Source organism: Geotrypetes seraphini, chromosome 5, assembly GCF_902459505.1.
Source record: "Geotrypetes seraphini chromosome 5, aGeoSer1.1, whole genome shotgun sequence".
In the NCBI taxonomy this organism is placed as follows: domain Eukaryota; kingdom Metazoa; phylum Chordata; class Amphibia; order Gymnophiona; family Dermophiidae; genus Geotrypetes; species Geotrypetes seraphini.
This window is the reverse complement of record NC_047088.1, coordinates 243,878,298-243,894,796: the sequence shown is the minus strand read 5'-3', so window position 1 is coordinate 243,894,796 and position 16,499 is coordinate 243,878,298. Positions and strand designations below refer to the sequence as shown.

Here is a 16,499-nt window from a genome sequence, read left to right as displayed (position 1 = left end):
TGTTCGAGGAAAGGAAGGACAGACAAGATAGCTGAAAAGTAACAAATTTATACTTTATTCATTAAAAATTCATTTAAATGCAAAAAGTTACTTTAAATTCCACTCAACCAGCACACAGCTAATTAGGAAAAGAAGTGAAAATCCTGCATCTACATGAACTTTCCAATGAAAGTATGAAATATGACTGTGGCCTGGTAGTGCTGAGGTAGTCTTCAGCAGAAGAAATTCCAGGCCTGGATCGGCCTTCAGCAGAACATTTAACCACGATCTGTCCACTTGGCAAGAACTCACAATGCTTTTGGACAGAAGTTCCAAGTGTGTGTGTGTGGTGAAATTAAAAAAACAAACTAAAAAAAACCCCAGAAAACAAACAAACAAACCAGTTTTAAATTGTTAAAGTTCTATACCAGTGGTTCTTTAAAATCTGTCCTGGGGGACCCCCAACCAGTCAGGTTTTCAAGATATCCCAATGAAAATGTACAAGATAGATTTGCATACATCGCCTCTATTTTATGCAAATCTGCTTCCTCATGCATATTCATTAGGGATATCTTGAAAACCTGACAGGCTGGAGGTCCCCCAGGACAGGTTTAAGAACCACTGTTCTACACCGTTTGTTAACTAACCAGAGAAGGAGCACCTCACTGAACCTCTATCTTCAGCAATTAGAAAGCATGGGTTTTAAACCCAAGGCACCGACAGTACAGAGACCGATATTAGTTCATCCCATACTTTGCTTTCAGTTCTTCTACCTTCTTTATGTAAGCAGTCATTGCAGCTTCTTGCGCCATACCTACAGAGTTAAAATAAACACAATCAAATACCTTTTTCAAGCTGAAGCTACATGAACAGAAGTGGGTTTAGAGTGATCAAAAAATACAAAAACCTCTTGAAAACACTAATATGAAGTATGTGTTCAGGTATGTAACACTAAAAACAGCTTAGGGCTCCTTTTACAAAGGCGCGCTAGGGGTTTAACGCATGTAATATCGCGCGCTAAACCGCTGGCCGCGCCAGCCCTACCGCCTCCTCTTGAGCAGACGGTAGTTTTTAGGCCAGTGCGGGGGTTAACGTGTGATGAAAAGTCATGCGCATTAACCCCACTAGCGTGGCTTGATAAAAGGAGCCCTTAGTATAAGGGTGTTTAAAGTGTGCGTTAGCACTTAGGAGAATGAAAAATGGCCTCACCAGGACACATTAAAGCATTCTGCATTAGTTCTGCCGTCTTTGTGCATTAAGTGTGCAGCATTTGGATTACTGTAATTCTCTTTAGGCTCGTCATCTATGTTGCTGTATAAAAACGTCAACTTATTCAGAAGGCTTCCCGAGTTCAATATAATTTGACAACAAACTGCAAAACACTCAAACATTTTGCTTCCTATGCAAGTTCATATCTTAAGGCATATCTGACGTCTCAATCTTTGCATTTTGTTAAATTTAATTTGATCCTGAATTAAAAAAACATCTAATTATTGCATTATCCATTTGTTAAGGGTTTACATTAAAAGCACATGTTTTAACTATTTCTTTTTCAAATGACATTTTAGAATGGCTTACCTGTATTTAGCGCACTTTTATGCATAAATTATCATTTCAGAAAACAAACCTTGATTAAATTATTTAAAAACAACAAACCTTGATTAAATTATTAACCCCCTCCTCCATTTCATGCATTCCCCATTTCTTCCCAATGAAAGATTAGGTTTCTTACCTCTACTAATCTTCCTTCTTGTATATCTCCTCTGGAGACTGAAGTAGAAGGTTCTTGTATGTCTGATAGCTTCAGCTGCAGGGCAACTAAAAGATGATCCCTCCCCTTTTGGGCTACCTGCCCAGGAGCTTTCTGACCTGCTCAGTTAGTAGAAAAGCCAGTTACTGAAGAAGTGACCTACGAATCAGACAAAACAGATGAGCGCGAGTTCAGCCTCCAGGGGAGATATACAAGAAGGAAGATTAGCAGAGGTAAGAAACCTAATTTTTCATTCTTGTACAATCCCTCTGGAGGCTGAACTAAAGGGACGTAACAAAGCAGTCCCAAATCTCAGGGGGGGGGCCCCCGATGAGCTTGCCGCGAGAACAGAAGCGCCAAAGGCCGTATCACCCTTAGCCACCACATCAAGCCAGTAAAACCTGGAAAAGGTATGAAGGGAAGCCCACGTGGCCGCCTGACAAATTTGCTCAGGCGAGACAATATGAGATTCAGCTCACGAGGAAGCCATTCCTCCGGTAGAGTGAGCCTTCACCCCAAGGGGAGACTTTTTCCCCGCTGCCACAGAAATGGCCACACGTATCCAACGAGAAATGGTAGTCTTGGAAGCGGGCCACCCCGACTCATGGGGCCCGCTAGGACAAACAGATGGTCCGACAGACGGAAGACGTTAGTGGCCTCAATGTATCTCAAAAGGAGACACCGCACATCCAGAGACCGCATTAACACGGTCCTGAGACTTGGAACCTGAAGGAACACAAGCCGGCAAACGAACTTCCTGGTTGACGTGAAAACCACTTTCGGAAGAAAAGAAGGCAGAGTCCTCAAAATCACTGCAGACTCCTTGATGCGAAGAAAAGGATCTCTGCATGACAAAGCCTGAAGCTCGGACACTTGCCATGCTGATGTGACTGCTACAAGGAAGATGGTCTTAATGGTAAGATCGTTCAGAGAGATTCTGTCCAGGGGTTCATAGGGTGGATGAGTCAGGGAGTGTAGGACCAAATTCAGGTTTCAGGATGGGCAAATTCAGGTTTCAGCCCCCATCAAGAACCGGACGACATCCGGGTGAGAAGCTAGAGAACCCCTGAACGAAGAGGGACCTAAACAGGAGAGACCTGCAATCTGAACGTGCAGAGAAAAGCCCGCCAGGCCCTTCCTGAGGCCATCCTGCAAGAAGTCCAGAACATGAGCCACTGACGGTCCACACGAATCCACGCACACCAAGCCTGAAAACATTTATAGGCTTTCGCTTAGGCCGATACCGTCGATTTCCGCTTGCTCTGCAGGAGCATGGCTATAACTGCAGAGGAACAATCCCTGGCCGTTAAGGCTGCCCATTCAAGCGCCAAACCGGTCCAGATATTGAAGTGTAATCAGGCCCTGTGTGAGCAACCTCCGATGGCAAGGACAACGCACACCTCTCTCCGAGCTCAACCTCACCAGGTCTGTGTACCAAGGTCTTCTGGGCCAATCCGAAGATACAAGGATCACTGGACCCCTGTGAGAGGACACCTGGCGCATCAAACGCCGTATCATGGGCCACGGGAGAAAGATGTACAGAAGTTCCCCTGTAGGCCAAGGATGAACCAGAGCATTAAGTCCTTCGCTGCTGACCTTTCGTCTGCGGCTGAAGAATCTGTCTGCCTTTCTGTTCATGGATGACGCCATCAGATTGAAGGCGGGACGACCCCAGTGGCGCACTACCACCTTGAACGCCAGCCCTGAGAGGGACCATTCTCCCTGGTCCAGAGTCTGATGACTGAGAAAGTCTGCCTGAACGTTGTTTATGCCAGCCATATGAGCCGCGGATAAAGCCAAGAGATGACACTCCGCAAAGAGCATTTGAGCCTCCAATCCCAGCATGGGACTCCTAGTGCCTCCTTGATGGTTGACATAGGCAACAGCCGTCACATTGTCTGAGAACACACGGACAGCCTTCCGGTGGAGACTCCCTTGGAATCTTAGCAGAGTTAACCGGATCACTCTTAGCTCCAGTTGATTGATTGACCATCTGCTCTCCCTCGGCGCCCAGTGGCCCTGGACCGGGACGGACATGCAAACCGCTCCCCAACCGGAGAGACTCGCATCTATAGTCAGGGTCACCAAATCCAAGATTCACAGAGGGAGACCGCACATCATACTGTTGTGTGCCGCTGCCAACCAAGGCAGCTTCATCCCCAGTGCATCTCTGGAGATTCTACCATGCCAGAAGCGACAACTGAAGAGGACACAGGTGAGCTCTTGCCCACGGAATAACATCTAAGGTCGCCACCATGAGACCCAACTCCTGCAGGTACTGCCAGGCTGTCGGTGCTGGGACTGCCAACGTGTCCCAAATCGCACTTCTGAGTTTCAGTTTTCTGGATCCTGGAAGAAACACCCAGTTCAAACCTGTGTTGAACTGAATTCCCAGGTACTCCAAGTCCTGGGTCGGCACGAGGCAACTCTTCTACAGATTGATCACCATCCGAGACGTTCCAGCAAAGACACAACTTGGCGAACCACCAAGCAACCCTGTTCCCACAAGGGAGCTCTGATCAACTAGTCATCGAGGTACTGATGCACTAGCACACCCAGAGATCACAGATGGGCAGCCACCACCAACAGGATTTTGATAAAGGTTCTTGGCGCCAATGCCAAACCAAAAGGAAGCGCTGCAAACTGGAAATGCCTCCCGAGAAAATGAAACCTCAGGAACTTCCGATGATCTGGGAATATCGGAATGTGGAGATACGCTTTTGTGAGATCCTAGAAGCCATCCGCCGCATTTACGGCATGAATCCATGCCATCCTGTCCTAAGGTGGCTATCTGTAAAATTTGGAGCAAAAATGAAGCTTCTAAGTCCAAAAAATATAGTTTAAAAAAAGTTAAGAAAATCCAAGATGGCTGCTACAGGTGCCGATTTTGACAGAAAAACGGCCGTTAAAAATGCAGGAAAACGTTAAAAAACGGCAATTTTAGGATTTTACAGGTGGGGGGGGGATAAGGGCATGCAGGGAAACCCCCCAAACCCCGACTTGAGCACCCCCCAAAATCGGCAAACTCTTGACTCAAACACCACAGAGACCTGTGCTGCAATGCATTTCAATGGCACCAGCAATACACAGTGCAAGCATAGGGAGATTAGTACCTCAGGAGCTGATTAAACAGTATTTTTCAGGTCTTCTGACCACCTTGCCTTCCCTGTCACCTCCGATTACAACCACCAGGACCCCTCAGGGAAATCAGGGAAGATGCACAGCGCGGTTCCGATCCCGGCGTACCTCCTCGGAACTGCAGCAGCCTGTGCTCTACCCCTTTGTGGACAAACCAGGGGAGAGATGGCTCCCGATCCAATCTGCAGACTGTCCAGAGGGCTTACTCTAGTTTCAGACTTATAGAGCACTCTCCAGAAGCAGACAAAATTTAAAATGTCTGCGATCTCCTGCCAAAGAATCACTCACACAGAGTTGATCTGCAGCACGTGGGCAAACCTGCGAAATAAAAAAAAAAAAAAAAAAAAGACTAGGAATTGAAATAAAATCACAAGCAGAATTAATTTCAACCATGCAGTGAAGCTGCAGAAACAAACTGAGCAGGTCAGGAAGCTCCCGGGCAGGTAGTCCAAAGGGGAGGGATCATCTTTTAGTTGCCCTGCAGCTATCAGACATACAAGAACCCTCTAGTTCAGCCTCCAGAAGGATTGTACAAGAATTTTGCATTAGTCTTTTATTTTATGAGTCACATTGGCTCTTTATGGCCATTTCTCAAAAAAAAAGAAAAAAAAAAAAAAAGCACAGCACAGAAAATACTCTTTTTGGCTGCCTCCTTCCCTGCACATACACGCTGTTACAGTGCAGCAAGACAAAGGAGCTGTATATCAGGCTGCTTCTACCTTCAAGTTTATTTCAAGTTTATTTAAATTTAATGGTTCGCTTAAGAATTCTAAGCGAATAACATTACAACAAATATAAGGGTAAAAACAGTTAAGATCATTTTTGTGAATTAAAAAACATATTCGTGACCACTTAACAAAACAGACACTACTGGAATGGTTGGGAAAAACATGAGGGATAAAAAGTTACAATATTGTTGTGTCCTCATAGATAGGCGAAGAAAATTGGATAGGGTAGGTTAGAACATTGGGGTAGGGGTGCCTGAAGAAAATTTTTGAAATTTATGATATTTTCAATTAATGAAAGATGATTCCTATTTAAGGGTTAAAGGAAGCTTTAAACAGAAATGTTTTTAGATTAGTTTTGAATAAAGTGAGATCTTTAATATTCCTAATATATAAAGGAAGAGAATTCCAGATGAGCGGGGCTTTGACTGAAAAAATATCGTGTCGCCTAGTTCCTATTATTTTCAATGATGGAACCATAAGTAACTCCTGACTATTAGACCGGAGAGAGCGATTTGAGAAGTGTGGGATTAATAAGCGGTTAATGAACTGAGGTTCGTTTGTAGTAGTTGTTTTAAAGACTAATAATGCTATTTTATATATTATTCTCTGGTTAATGGGTAGCCAATGAGATTTCATCAGATATGGAGTCACGTGGTCGTATTTCTTTCCATGATGTATTAATTTTATGGCGGTGTTTTGAATTATTTGTAAACGTCTTTGTTCCTTATTTGTTATGTTTAATAATAAGGAATTACAGTAATCTAATTTGGATATTATGAGTGAGTGGACTAGAATATTTACTGATTTTGGCTCTAAGTACTTGGACATTGAACGGATTAGACGCAAACGGTAGAAACAGTTTAACTGTGTTGTTAATATGTTCTTGGTAAGAAAATTTACTATCGATGATTACGCCTAAAATCTTAAGTGAAGTTGCTAATTCAATTGGTGTGTTGTTAATCGAAAAAGGGATTGATAGTTTTAGGTCTTGTTTTGAAGGAAAAAATAGAGCCCTTGTCTTGGATACATTTAGTGCAAGTTTATTTGTACTAGCCAGTTTTTTATTTGTTCTAATTTTTGGTTAATTTGAGTTATGTCATTTGAATTTTCCGGGTTGAATGCATGAGTCAACTGGATGTCATCTGCGTAAGCATAGGTAGTAAAACCTATGGATTGGCTTAGGTTTAGTAAGGGAGCTAAAAAAATATTAAATAAGAGAGGAGACAAAATTGAGCCCTGGGGAATACCATAGTTTTGGGAAAAAGGTTTTGAGATTGTATTGTTAAAGCGTACCGTAGAAGTACGGTTAGAGAGAAAGGAGGTAAACCATTGCAAAGCTAGGTCGCTAACGCCTATAGAGTGAAGTCTGTCGAGAAGAAGAGAATGGTCAATTGTGTCGAATGCGGCTGAAAGGTCAAGAGAAAATAAAATTACCGAGTTGTGGTGATCAAGGTTATATATGATATTGGTAGTGAGTCCAATTAAGGAATACTCTGTATTATGATGTTTCCTGAAGCCTGTTTGATTGGGATGTAATGTATTGGTAGAATTGGCAAAGTCTGATAGTTGAGTGAATATTACTTTCTCTGTGATTTTTGCTAAGAATGGAATATTAGCAATTGGACGGTAGTTAGTGGGGTCGTCGTGACTGATTTTATGGTCTTTTAATATAGGAGATATTATTGATGCTTTCCAACTTTTTGGTACTGCCCCTGATGAAAGACTTTTTTTAATTATTGAGTGTAATAGTGGACCAAAGCAAGAAAAATATTTTTTTAAGATTAAGGGAGGAATGATCTCAGAGGGAGTGTTTTTTAAGTTAATTTTTTGAAAAATTGATTTTATTTCATCTAACGATGGAACTTTAAAGTTAGAACATTTTGCACAAGGGATTAGATTATTAGTGTTTAACTCCGAGGAGTTAATGGTAGGATCAGAGATAAAGTTTTTACGGATGTTTATAATTTTTTTGCAGAAAGCCTCTGCCATAGTTTGAGCTGAGAGATTTGAGCATTTATTTTCGTTTTGAGGTTTTAGATTGAAGGATTTTAATATAGAGAATAAAATAGAAGAATTTCTGGCTAATTTAATTTTATTTGAGTAGAAAGTTTTCTTGGACTCATTGATTTTATTTTTATAGTATTGAGATTGTTCTATGAAAGCTTTTAAGTTGACGTCATTTTTGTTTTTCCGCCATTTTCTTTCTAGAGATCGTAGTTGCCTTTTAATTAGTGAAAGTTCTGGTGTATACCATGGATTTTGAGTTTTTTTGTTGGATATTATTTTATTAATTAGGGGAACCTCTTTGTCTAAAAGGAGTTGGATTGTATCGTTCCAAGAATTAAGTTGGTGTTCAAGGGTATCACTTTCTAATAAGGGAGGCCTTGAGAGAAGGAAAGAAGAAACTGAGGAGAGTTCTAATTTGGTATAATCGCGGTAAGTTATCTTCTTGGGTACTGGAGTTGGATTTATTTTATTGTTTATCGTTAACTCGAAAGATATTAAGTGATGATCTGACCAGGGGACTGGAGTATTTAAGGTGTTGTTGTAGTAAAGATACTCTGATTTGGGGATAAAGATCATGTCCAAAATATGTTCGGCCTTGTGTGTAGGTTCTTGGATGAGGGGGTGAAAGTTAAGTATTTCAGTGTAGGTTAAAAGCTCTTTTGTGAGGGGGTTAGAAAGTTCGTCAAAGTGAAAGTTGAAGTCTCCTAATATCAGAGGAAATTCCGATGTAGAACTGTAATCAAAGATCAAATTTTGAAGAGAAAATAAACTATTCTGATTTATTGGAGGAGGAATGTACAATAAGAGTATGTCTATTTTAGGAATAGAGTTAAGTTGGACCTGTAAGAATTCAATTTCAGTATTTCCAGTGGAATATTCGATAGTATTTAGGCTATCCTTTAAGTAAATTATGGCTAACCCACCTCCTTTTCGATTCTGACGATGATTGAAGATAAATGTGTAATTTGGTGGGCAGCAGTAGGATAGATAAGCTTCTTCGCCTTCAGTTAGCCAAGTTTCTATTATACAAAGTAAATGTAAACCTTCTGTAAAGCACAGTTACTTACCGTAACAGGTGTTATCCAGGGACAGCAGGCAGATATTCTTAACGTATGGGTGACGTCACCGACGGAGCCCCGGTACGGACCTTTTTAACTAGAAAGTTCTAGTTGGCCGCACCGCGCATGCGCGAGTGCCTTCCCGCCCGACGGAGGAGTGCGTGGTCTCCAGTTAGGATAAGCCAGCTAAGAAGCCAACCCGGGGAGGTGGGTGGGTCGTAAGAATATCTGCCTGCTGTCCCTGGATAACACCTGTTACGGTAAGTAACTGTGCTTTATCCCAGGACAAGCAGGCAGCATATTCTTAACGTATGGGTGACCTCTAAGCTAACAGAGAGGGAGGAGGGATGGTTGGCCATTAGGAAAATAAATTTTGTAACACAGATTGACCAAAGTGTCCATCCCGTCTGGAGAAGGCATCCAGACAGTAGTGAGTAGTGAATGTGTGAACTGAAGACCAAGTGGCCGCCTTGCAGATTTCCTCAATAGGAGTGGAACGGAGGAAAGCCACAGAAGCAGCCATAGCTCTGACCCTGTGGGCCGTGACAGGTCCTTCCAGTGACAGGCCGGCCCGAGCATAACAGAACGCAATACAGGCAGCAAGCCAATTGGACAGCGTTCGTTTAGATACAGGGTGACCCAGACGATTAGGATCGAAGGTCAGAAAAAGTTGAGGAGAGGAGCGGTGAGCCCTGGTACGGTCAAGGTAGTACGCCAGGGCACGCTTACAATCCAGCGTGTGAAGAGCCTGTTCCCCAGGATGAGAATGGGGTTTAGGGAAGAAAACAGGCAGCACGATGGATTGGTTGAGGTGAAAGGCTGAAACCACCTTAGGAAGGAATTTAGGATGGGTACGCAGAACCACCTTGTCATGGTGAAAAACAGTGAACGGTGGATCGGCGACCAGTGCATGTAGCTCACTAACCCTCCTGGCAGAGGTGATGGCAATGAGGAAAAGCACCTTCCATGTGAGAAGTTTGAGCGAGGTAGTAGCCAGAGGCTCAAAAGGAGGTTTCATGAGGGCTGACAAAACCACATTGAGGTCCCAGACGACTGGGGGAGGCTGAAGAGGTGGTTTGATATTGAAGAGGCCTCTCATGAACCGGGAAACCAGAGGATGAGCCGTGAGGGGTTTTCCAAGGATAGGCTCATGAAACGCAGTGATGGCACTGAGGTGGACTCTGATTGAGGTCGACTTGAGGCCAGCGTCGGAGAGAGAGAGCAAATAGTCCAGTACAGTTTCCACCGCCAGAGAGGTGGGATTGTGATGATGAAGAAGACACCAAGCGGAGAACCGGGTCCACTTCTGATGGTAACATTGGAGTGTGGAGGGTTTCCTGGAGGCATCCAAAATGCGACGGACTGGCTGAGACAGGTTTTCTGGAGAGGTCAGCCCGAGAGAAACCAAGCTGTCAGGTGGAGCGAAGACAGATTGGGATGTAGTAGAGACTGATGTTGCTGTGTAAGAAGAGTAGGAAACACAGGTAGAGGAATGGGATCCCTGGAACTGAGCTGAAGCAGGAGGGAGAACCAATGTTGTCTGGGCCACCGAGGGGCGATGAGAATCATGGTGGCCCTGTCCTTGCGGAGCTTGAACAGGGTCCGCAACATCAGAGGAAGTGGAGGGAAGGCATAGAGGAACCGATCCGTCCAGTCGAGTAGGAATGCATCCGGTGCCAGACGATGTGGAGAGTAGAGTCTGGAGCAGAACTGGGGCAGCTGATGGTTGTGAGGAGCTGCAAAGAGGTCCACCTGTGGAGTGCCCCATCGAGCAAAGATGGAGTGGAGAGTGGGAGGATCCAGGGTCCACTCGTGAGGTTGAAGGATGCGGCTGAGCTGGTCGGCCAGGGAGTTCTGTTCGCCCTGGATATAGACTGCTTTGAGAAAAAGATTGTGGGCTGTGGCCCAGGTCCAAATTCGGAGGGCCTCCTGACAAAGGAGACGAGATCCGGTGCCGCCTTGCTTGTTGATGTAGTACATGGCGACTTGGTTGTCCGTGCACAGGAGAAGAACCTGAGGATAGAGAAGGTGCTGGAAGGCCTTGAGAGCATAAAACATGGCTCTGAGTTCCAGGAAATTGATGTGATGTTGACGCTCCTGAGGGGTCCAGAGTCCCTGGGTGCGTAGATCCCCTATGTGAGCTCCCCATGCATAGGGGGAGGCATCTGTGGTGATGGTCATGGAATGAGGGGGCGGATGAAGAAGGAGGCCCCTGGAAAGATTTGAGGAGTTCAACCACCATTGAAGAGAGTGCTGAAGAGATGATGTCACAGAGATGGGATGAGAAAGAGGATCCCTGGTCTGCGACCATTGGTTGGCGAGGGTCCATTGCGGTATCCTCAAATGGAGTCGCGCCAGAGGAACCACATGGACTGTCGAGGCCATGTGACCCAGAAGAATCATCATCTGGCGAGCAGGGATGGATGGTTGGATGAGCACCTGTCGACAGAGGTGAAGCAGTGTCCGGTGCCGGTCGGCAGGAAGGAACGCTCTCATGGAGTTGGTATCGAGAAGTGCTCCGATGAACTGAAGGCGCTGCGTGGGAAGCAGATGCGACTTGGGATAATTGATCTCGAACCCCAAGAGATGGAGGAAAGAGATGGTGTGGTGAGTGGATTGCAGCACAAGTGGAGCGGTCGTTGCTTTCACCAACCAATCGTCCAAGTAGGGGAACACTTGAAGGTTGTGGGACCTGAGACAGGCCGCTACCACAATCAGGCACTTGGTGAACACCCTGGGCGAAGATGCGAGACCAAAGGGAAGCACTTTGTACTGATAGTGGTGATTGAGTATCTGGAATCGGAGGTAGCGACGTGAAGCCTGATGGATTGGGATGTGAGTGTAGGCCTCCTTGAGGTCCAGGGAACATAGCCAGTCGTGTTGAGACAGAAGAGGATAAAGTGTGGCAAGTGAGAGCATTCTGAACTTTTCCTTGACCAAACACTTGTTGAGGTTCCTGAGGTCGAGGATAGGACGAAGATCTCCTGTTTTCTTGGGTACCAAGAAGTAGCGGGAGTAAAATCCCTGACCTCTTTGGTCTGGTGGAACTTCTTCGATGGCATTGAGAAGGAGGAGGGATTGGACCTCCCTGAGGAGGAGAGGAGTTTGGGAGGAGTGAGAAGCAGACTCTACGGGAGGATGGTCTGGAGGAAGAGTCTGAAACCTTAGTGAGTATCCGTGACGGATGATGTTTAGAACCCACAGGTCTGATGTGATGGCCTCCCAGCGTCGTAGAAAGATGGTGAGGCGGCCCCCGATAGGTTGAGGCAGAGGCAGCGAGGGTTGGAGACTGGCTATGCCCTGGAGAAAGGAGTCAAAAGGGCTGAGGAGGCTTAGTTTGAGGGAGAGGCTTAGCTGTCTGGTGAGATTGCGAGCGAGCCTGAGAGTGTTGTTGCTGTTGTTGGCGAGGCCGACGAGATTGCTGTTGAGGAGGATTCAGCGGCCTAGCAGAAAAGCGACGTTGGTAAGAAGACCGAGGTCTGTATGGTCGTGTCGGCGGAGTCTTCTTTTTAGGCTTAATGAGGGTGTCCCATCTGGTCTCATGAGCCGAAAGTTTTTGTGTGGTGGTATCTAGAGACTCCCCAAAAAGTTCATCACCAAGACAGGGCGCGTTGGCAAGGCGGTCTTGGTGGTTGACATCCAGGTCAGATACTCTCAGCCAGGCAAGGCGTCGCATAGCAATTGCCAGAGCAGAGGCACGGGAGGAGAGCTCGAAGGAGTCATAGATTGAGCGTACCATGAACTTCCTGAGCTGAAGGAGGGTGGAAATTTGTTGTTGAAACAAAGGGACCTTGCGTTCAGGGATGTACTTTTGCAGAGCAGAAAGTTGTTGTACCAGATATTTCATATAAAAAGAAAAATGAAATGAATAATTGTTGGCTCTGCTAGCCAGCATGGCATTCTGGTATAGGCGCTTTCCAAATTTATCCATTGTTTTACCCTCTCTGCCAGGAGGGGTGGAGGCATAGACACTGGAACCATGAGATTTCTTGAGAGTGGATTCTACTAGGAGGCTCTCATGTGGCAACTGGGGTTTATCAAATCCCGGGATAGGGATGACCCTGTATAAACTGTCCAGTTTCTTAGGGGCACCTGGAACAGTAAGGGGGTTCTCCAAGTTTTTATAAAACGTCTCCCGCAGAATATCATGGACGGGGAGTTTGAGAAATTCCTTGGGAGGTTGGTCGAAGTCCAAGGCTTCTAAAAAGGCCTGGGACTTCTTGGAGTCGGACTCGAGTGGGATGGAAAGAGCCCCAGACATCTCCCGAAGGAATTTTGTAAATGAGGACTGCTCGGGCTTGGAGGTGGATTCAGCCATGGAGGGTTCCTCATCAGTGGAAGAGGCATCCTCCTCGGTACCGAGGGGGGATTGCTCCCATAAGTCAGGGTCCCTGATGGCCGGCTCAGCATGGCGGGTTTTAGAAAGGGACTTGCCAGATCTCATGGATACGGTGCCGGGGGATGAAGACCGGTGCCGATCTCTGTCCCGGGAGGAGTGGTGTCGATCCCGGTCCCGAGACGATCGATGTCGATCTTGGGTTCGGGATGGGTCCTCCGCCGTGCAGGTCTGTAATGTAGGCTGTGCCGATAAGACCGGCATCTAAGTATTCATCGGTACCGAGGGGGTGGCCACTGGCGTAGTGGTGCGAGGCTCGGGCTGGACCGGTACCGGAAGGAGCGGTGCCAGCAGGGTTGGGAGCAGTTCCTGAAGCTGGTGCTCGAGTTGCTCCTGTAATTTAGTTTGGAGGATGGCCGAGATACGGTCCTCCAATGGGGGCACCGGTACCGTTTTACTTTTCTTCGGTACCATAGGTGCCGCTCTACGCTCCGGTGATGAGGAGGCCGATGAAGAGGCACTCACCGTTATCGGAGCGGAGCGCTTACGGGACTTGCGGGACGTCGGAAGGACCGGTGTCACCGCCGTGGCTGGAGGGCGCTCAAGGGAAGTGGAAGGCTTCTTAGCTGGCTTACCTGGCGCCATCGACCCCGCAGAAGGATCAGGTGGTGTCGATGTTGACGGTGCCGATTTCGGCGGTGCCGTCGACGTCGGGGTCGGATCCATAGCAGAACCGGTGCCGAAGAGGAGATTCTGCTGAATTTGTCTATTTTTAAGTGTGCGTTTTTGAAGAGTCGCGCAGCGGGTGCAGGTGTCAGCCCGATGTTCCGGACCCAAGCACTGTAGGCACCAGTTGTGTGGGTCCGAAAGGGAAATCGGGCGTGCACACCGCTGGCACTTCTTAAAACCCGGCTGAGGGGGCATGAAGGGGAATACGGCCTCAGCGAAATCAAAGCCGGAGGCTTGTATGATGGCAACAGGCCCCGCCGGGGCCTGTTGAAAAATAAAGGAAAAAATAAAGTTTTGTTTTTTTTTTTGTAAATTAGACAGAAAGGAAAAACCCGAAGGAAAAAAGCAGAAAAAATTAAAATAACGCGAGCGGGAAGGCAAAAAAGGAGTGTTCAACAGCCGTTGAATACCACATGCGTCTTCTTCGCTCCGCGGAAACGAAGAAACTGGAGACCACGCACTCCTCCGTCGGGCGGGAAGGCACTCGCGCATGCGCGGTGCGGCCAACTAGAACTTTCTAGTTAAAAAGGTCCGTACCGGGGCTCCGTCGGTGACGTCACCCATACGTTAAGAATATGCTGCCTGCTTGTCCTGGGATAATAATCTTTTCCTTTACTAAGTGATATTTACCTTTAATAGATCTGGAATTTATAAGTCCTAACTTTAGTTTATTTGAATTGGGTATGAAAGAGTTAGAACGAATTGTGGGCGGCGTAATAACGTTAGAGGCGTAATTATTGTTATAGGTGTTGCCTTGCTTTAGTTGAAGTGATTTAATTAGTACCTGTCGTGGTTCGGTTGCTTTGAGTTTTGGGGGCCGGTGACCCCAGTGAACAGGTATATGTGAGGGCTCACTTGAGCCCTGGCTATATAGGTTCATGGTTGGCTCAGAGATATGAAAGCTAATGATCGCTAGGAAGATAGGCACTGTATGGAAAAGATTAATGTTAACAAATTGTTTATGATATCGTTTATGGCTAGTGGGGGTGTCAGCGCACTCCGGCTTCGCACAAAGGAGCGCACTAAGGAGCAGAACCTGCTCCTTAGGTGCGCTCCTTTGGCGTGCGCCGCAAGAGATGTGACTTTAAATGTCATGTACCGGGGTATTAGGGGGCGGAGTCCTCGGCGCGCCGCCGCCTTCTTTGGTCCCCAACGGTTCCTTTAAGCCATGCCGCTGTATAGAGGCCCACATGGCTCAAAAGGAACAGTCAGGCCCAGGACAGCTGATAATGAGGAAGCAGCCCGATGTGAAGCTCCTCTTTCGCTGTGCTGAAGTAGTGCTTGTGTAGGTAGGCAGAGAAGACAAGAGTGTTTGTGGGGTTCGGGCTTTCCCTTCCAAAGATACCAGCCCTTATAATGGGGAGGGGGAGGGAGAAATCTGCACAAAAGAAAGTGTGTGTGTGTAAAAACCTTTTGCACAGAATTCCTCCAGGAGCAGTGTATCCTCAACCCCTATAGCATGTGCACTTTTCTACATCTCTGCTTGGGCAGAACCTCTAACATAAACCCTTGTGGCTTCTGCATTTTAAAGTGACACTCACCTTTGCACTTTTCCCAGGCATCCCATTTGGCCTTGCCTTTGAAGTCCAACATACCAGGCCGCTCTGTAAAAAAAAAAAAAAAAAAAAAAAAAAAGAGACATGAGAGGTCTGGGTTACCACAATCAACTTTGTGTTCAGCTAATCATGTATCTTTTCCATAGAACATATGAAAAACTGCCATAGCTCAGCCACATCAAGGCAGCCTTTTAACTAAGCTGCAGAAAGCATTAACTGCAGAATAAAAAGGTGCTACGGTAGTGCGTGCTCGGGCATCCTGTGTAGTTGTGCTACCTATGTGCTGAAAAAAACAAACTGAAAATGTTTTAGTGATGGGGGGGTGGGGAACACGGACAGGTCTGGGGGTAGAATTAGCATACCTAGTGCTAATTGGTTAGTGTGGCTACATTGCTCCATGTTAACCGACTAGTGCATGGGAACCCTTACTGCCTAGAAAATAGATTTCGTAAGAGCTCACACACTAATGAGGAAGTTAGCACATGGCCATTAGTAGACAAAATGGAAAAAATGGTGTCGTTTTACCGTAGCGCTAGTAACAACAAAAAAAAAGTGGCTTCAGTGTACAGGAAAGACTGCCCTCCCCCTTATAAATAAAGGAGGAGGTTCTTAATGACTGAATTTTTAAGCCTATAACGCAACCGCACTAAGGCTAGTACTGGGCAGACTTTCACGGTCTGTGTCTGTCTGTATGGCCGTTTGGGAGAGGATGGGCTGGGGAGGGCTTCAAAGCCTGGGAGGGTGTAGATGGGTTGGAGTCGGCTTTGATGGAGATTTCAGCAGTTGGAACCCAAGCACTGGGTAGAGCTTTGGATTCTTGCCCAGAAATAGCTAAGAAGGAAAAATTTAAATTGAATCAAGTTGGGCACACTGGAAGGACCATTCGGGTCTTTATCTGCCGTCATCTACTATGTTACTATGTCACACATAGAAATAAACTGGTATAACACGTGCTATATCAGTTCATTTTTCTAAGATACGCCAACTGTCTAAAAGCTCTATGGCTTCTAGATCCAGCAGCCTTTGCATTGTTGCTCTGACCTTGGCCGCTTTTTCTGGCCTCCCGTTTGCAAAGAGACAGCCTGAGGAATCGGAGGACAGCCCAGAAGGATGGGAGGCAGAGCAAAAGAATGCTAATAAAAGCCCCCTACAAGAATTCTTGCGAAGGGATTGTCTGGTCACATCAGACTTGCCAAAACACACTTATTTTTAAGGGCT

General features: G+C 46.2%; 1 protein-coding gene across 1 annotated transcript in view; it reads right to left on the bottom strand.

The window, feature by feature from the left end:
* Positions 1-484: 484 nt before the first annotated feature.
* The window catches only part of DBI (diazepam binding inhibitor, acyl-CoA binding protein), a 37,480-nt gene continuing 21,465 nt past the window's right edge, over positions 485-16,499 (bottom strand). The window contains exons 3-4 of the mRNA XM_033945964.1: positions 15,267-15,329; positions 485-793 (exon numbers count right to left, since the gene is read on the bottom strand). Of these exons, the coding sequence (XP_033801855.1) occupies positions 717-793; positions 15,267-15,329 (140 nt within the window). The 3' untranslated portion in view covers positions 485-716. The remainder of the gene's footprint in view (positions 794-15,266; positions 15,330-16,499) is intronic.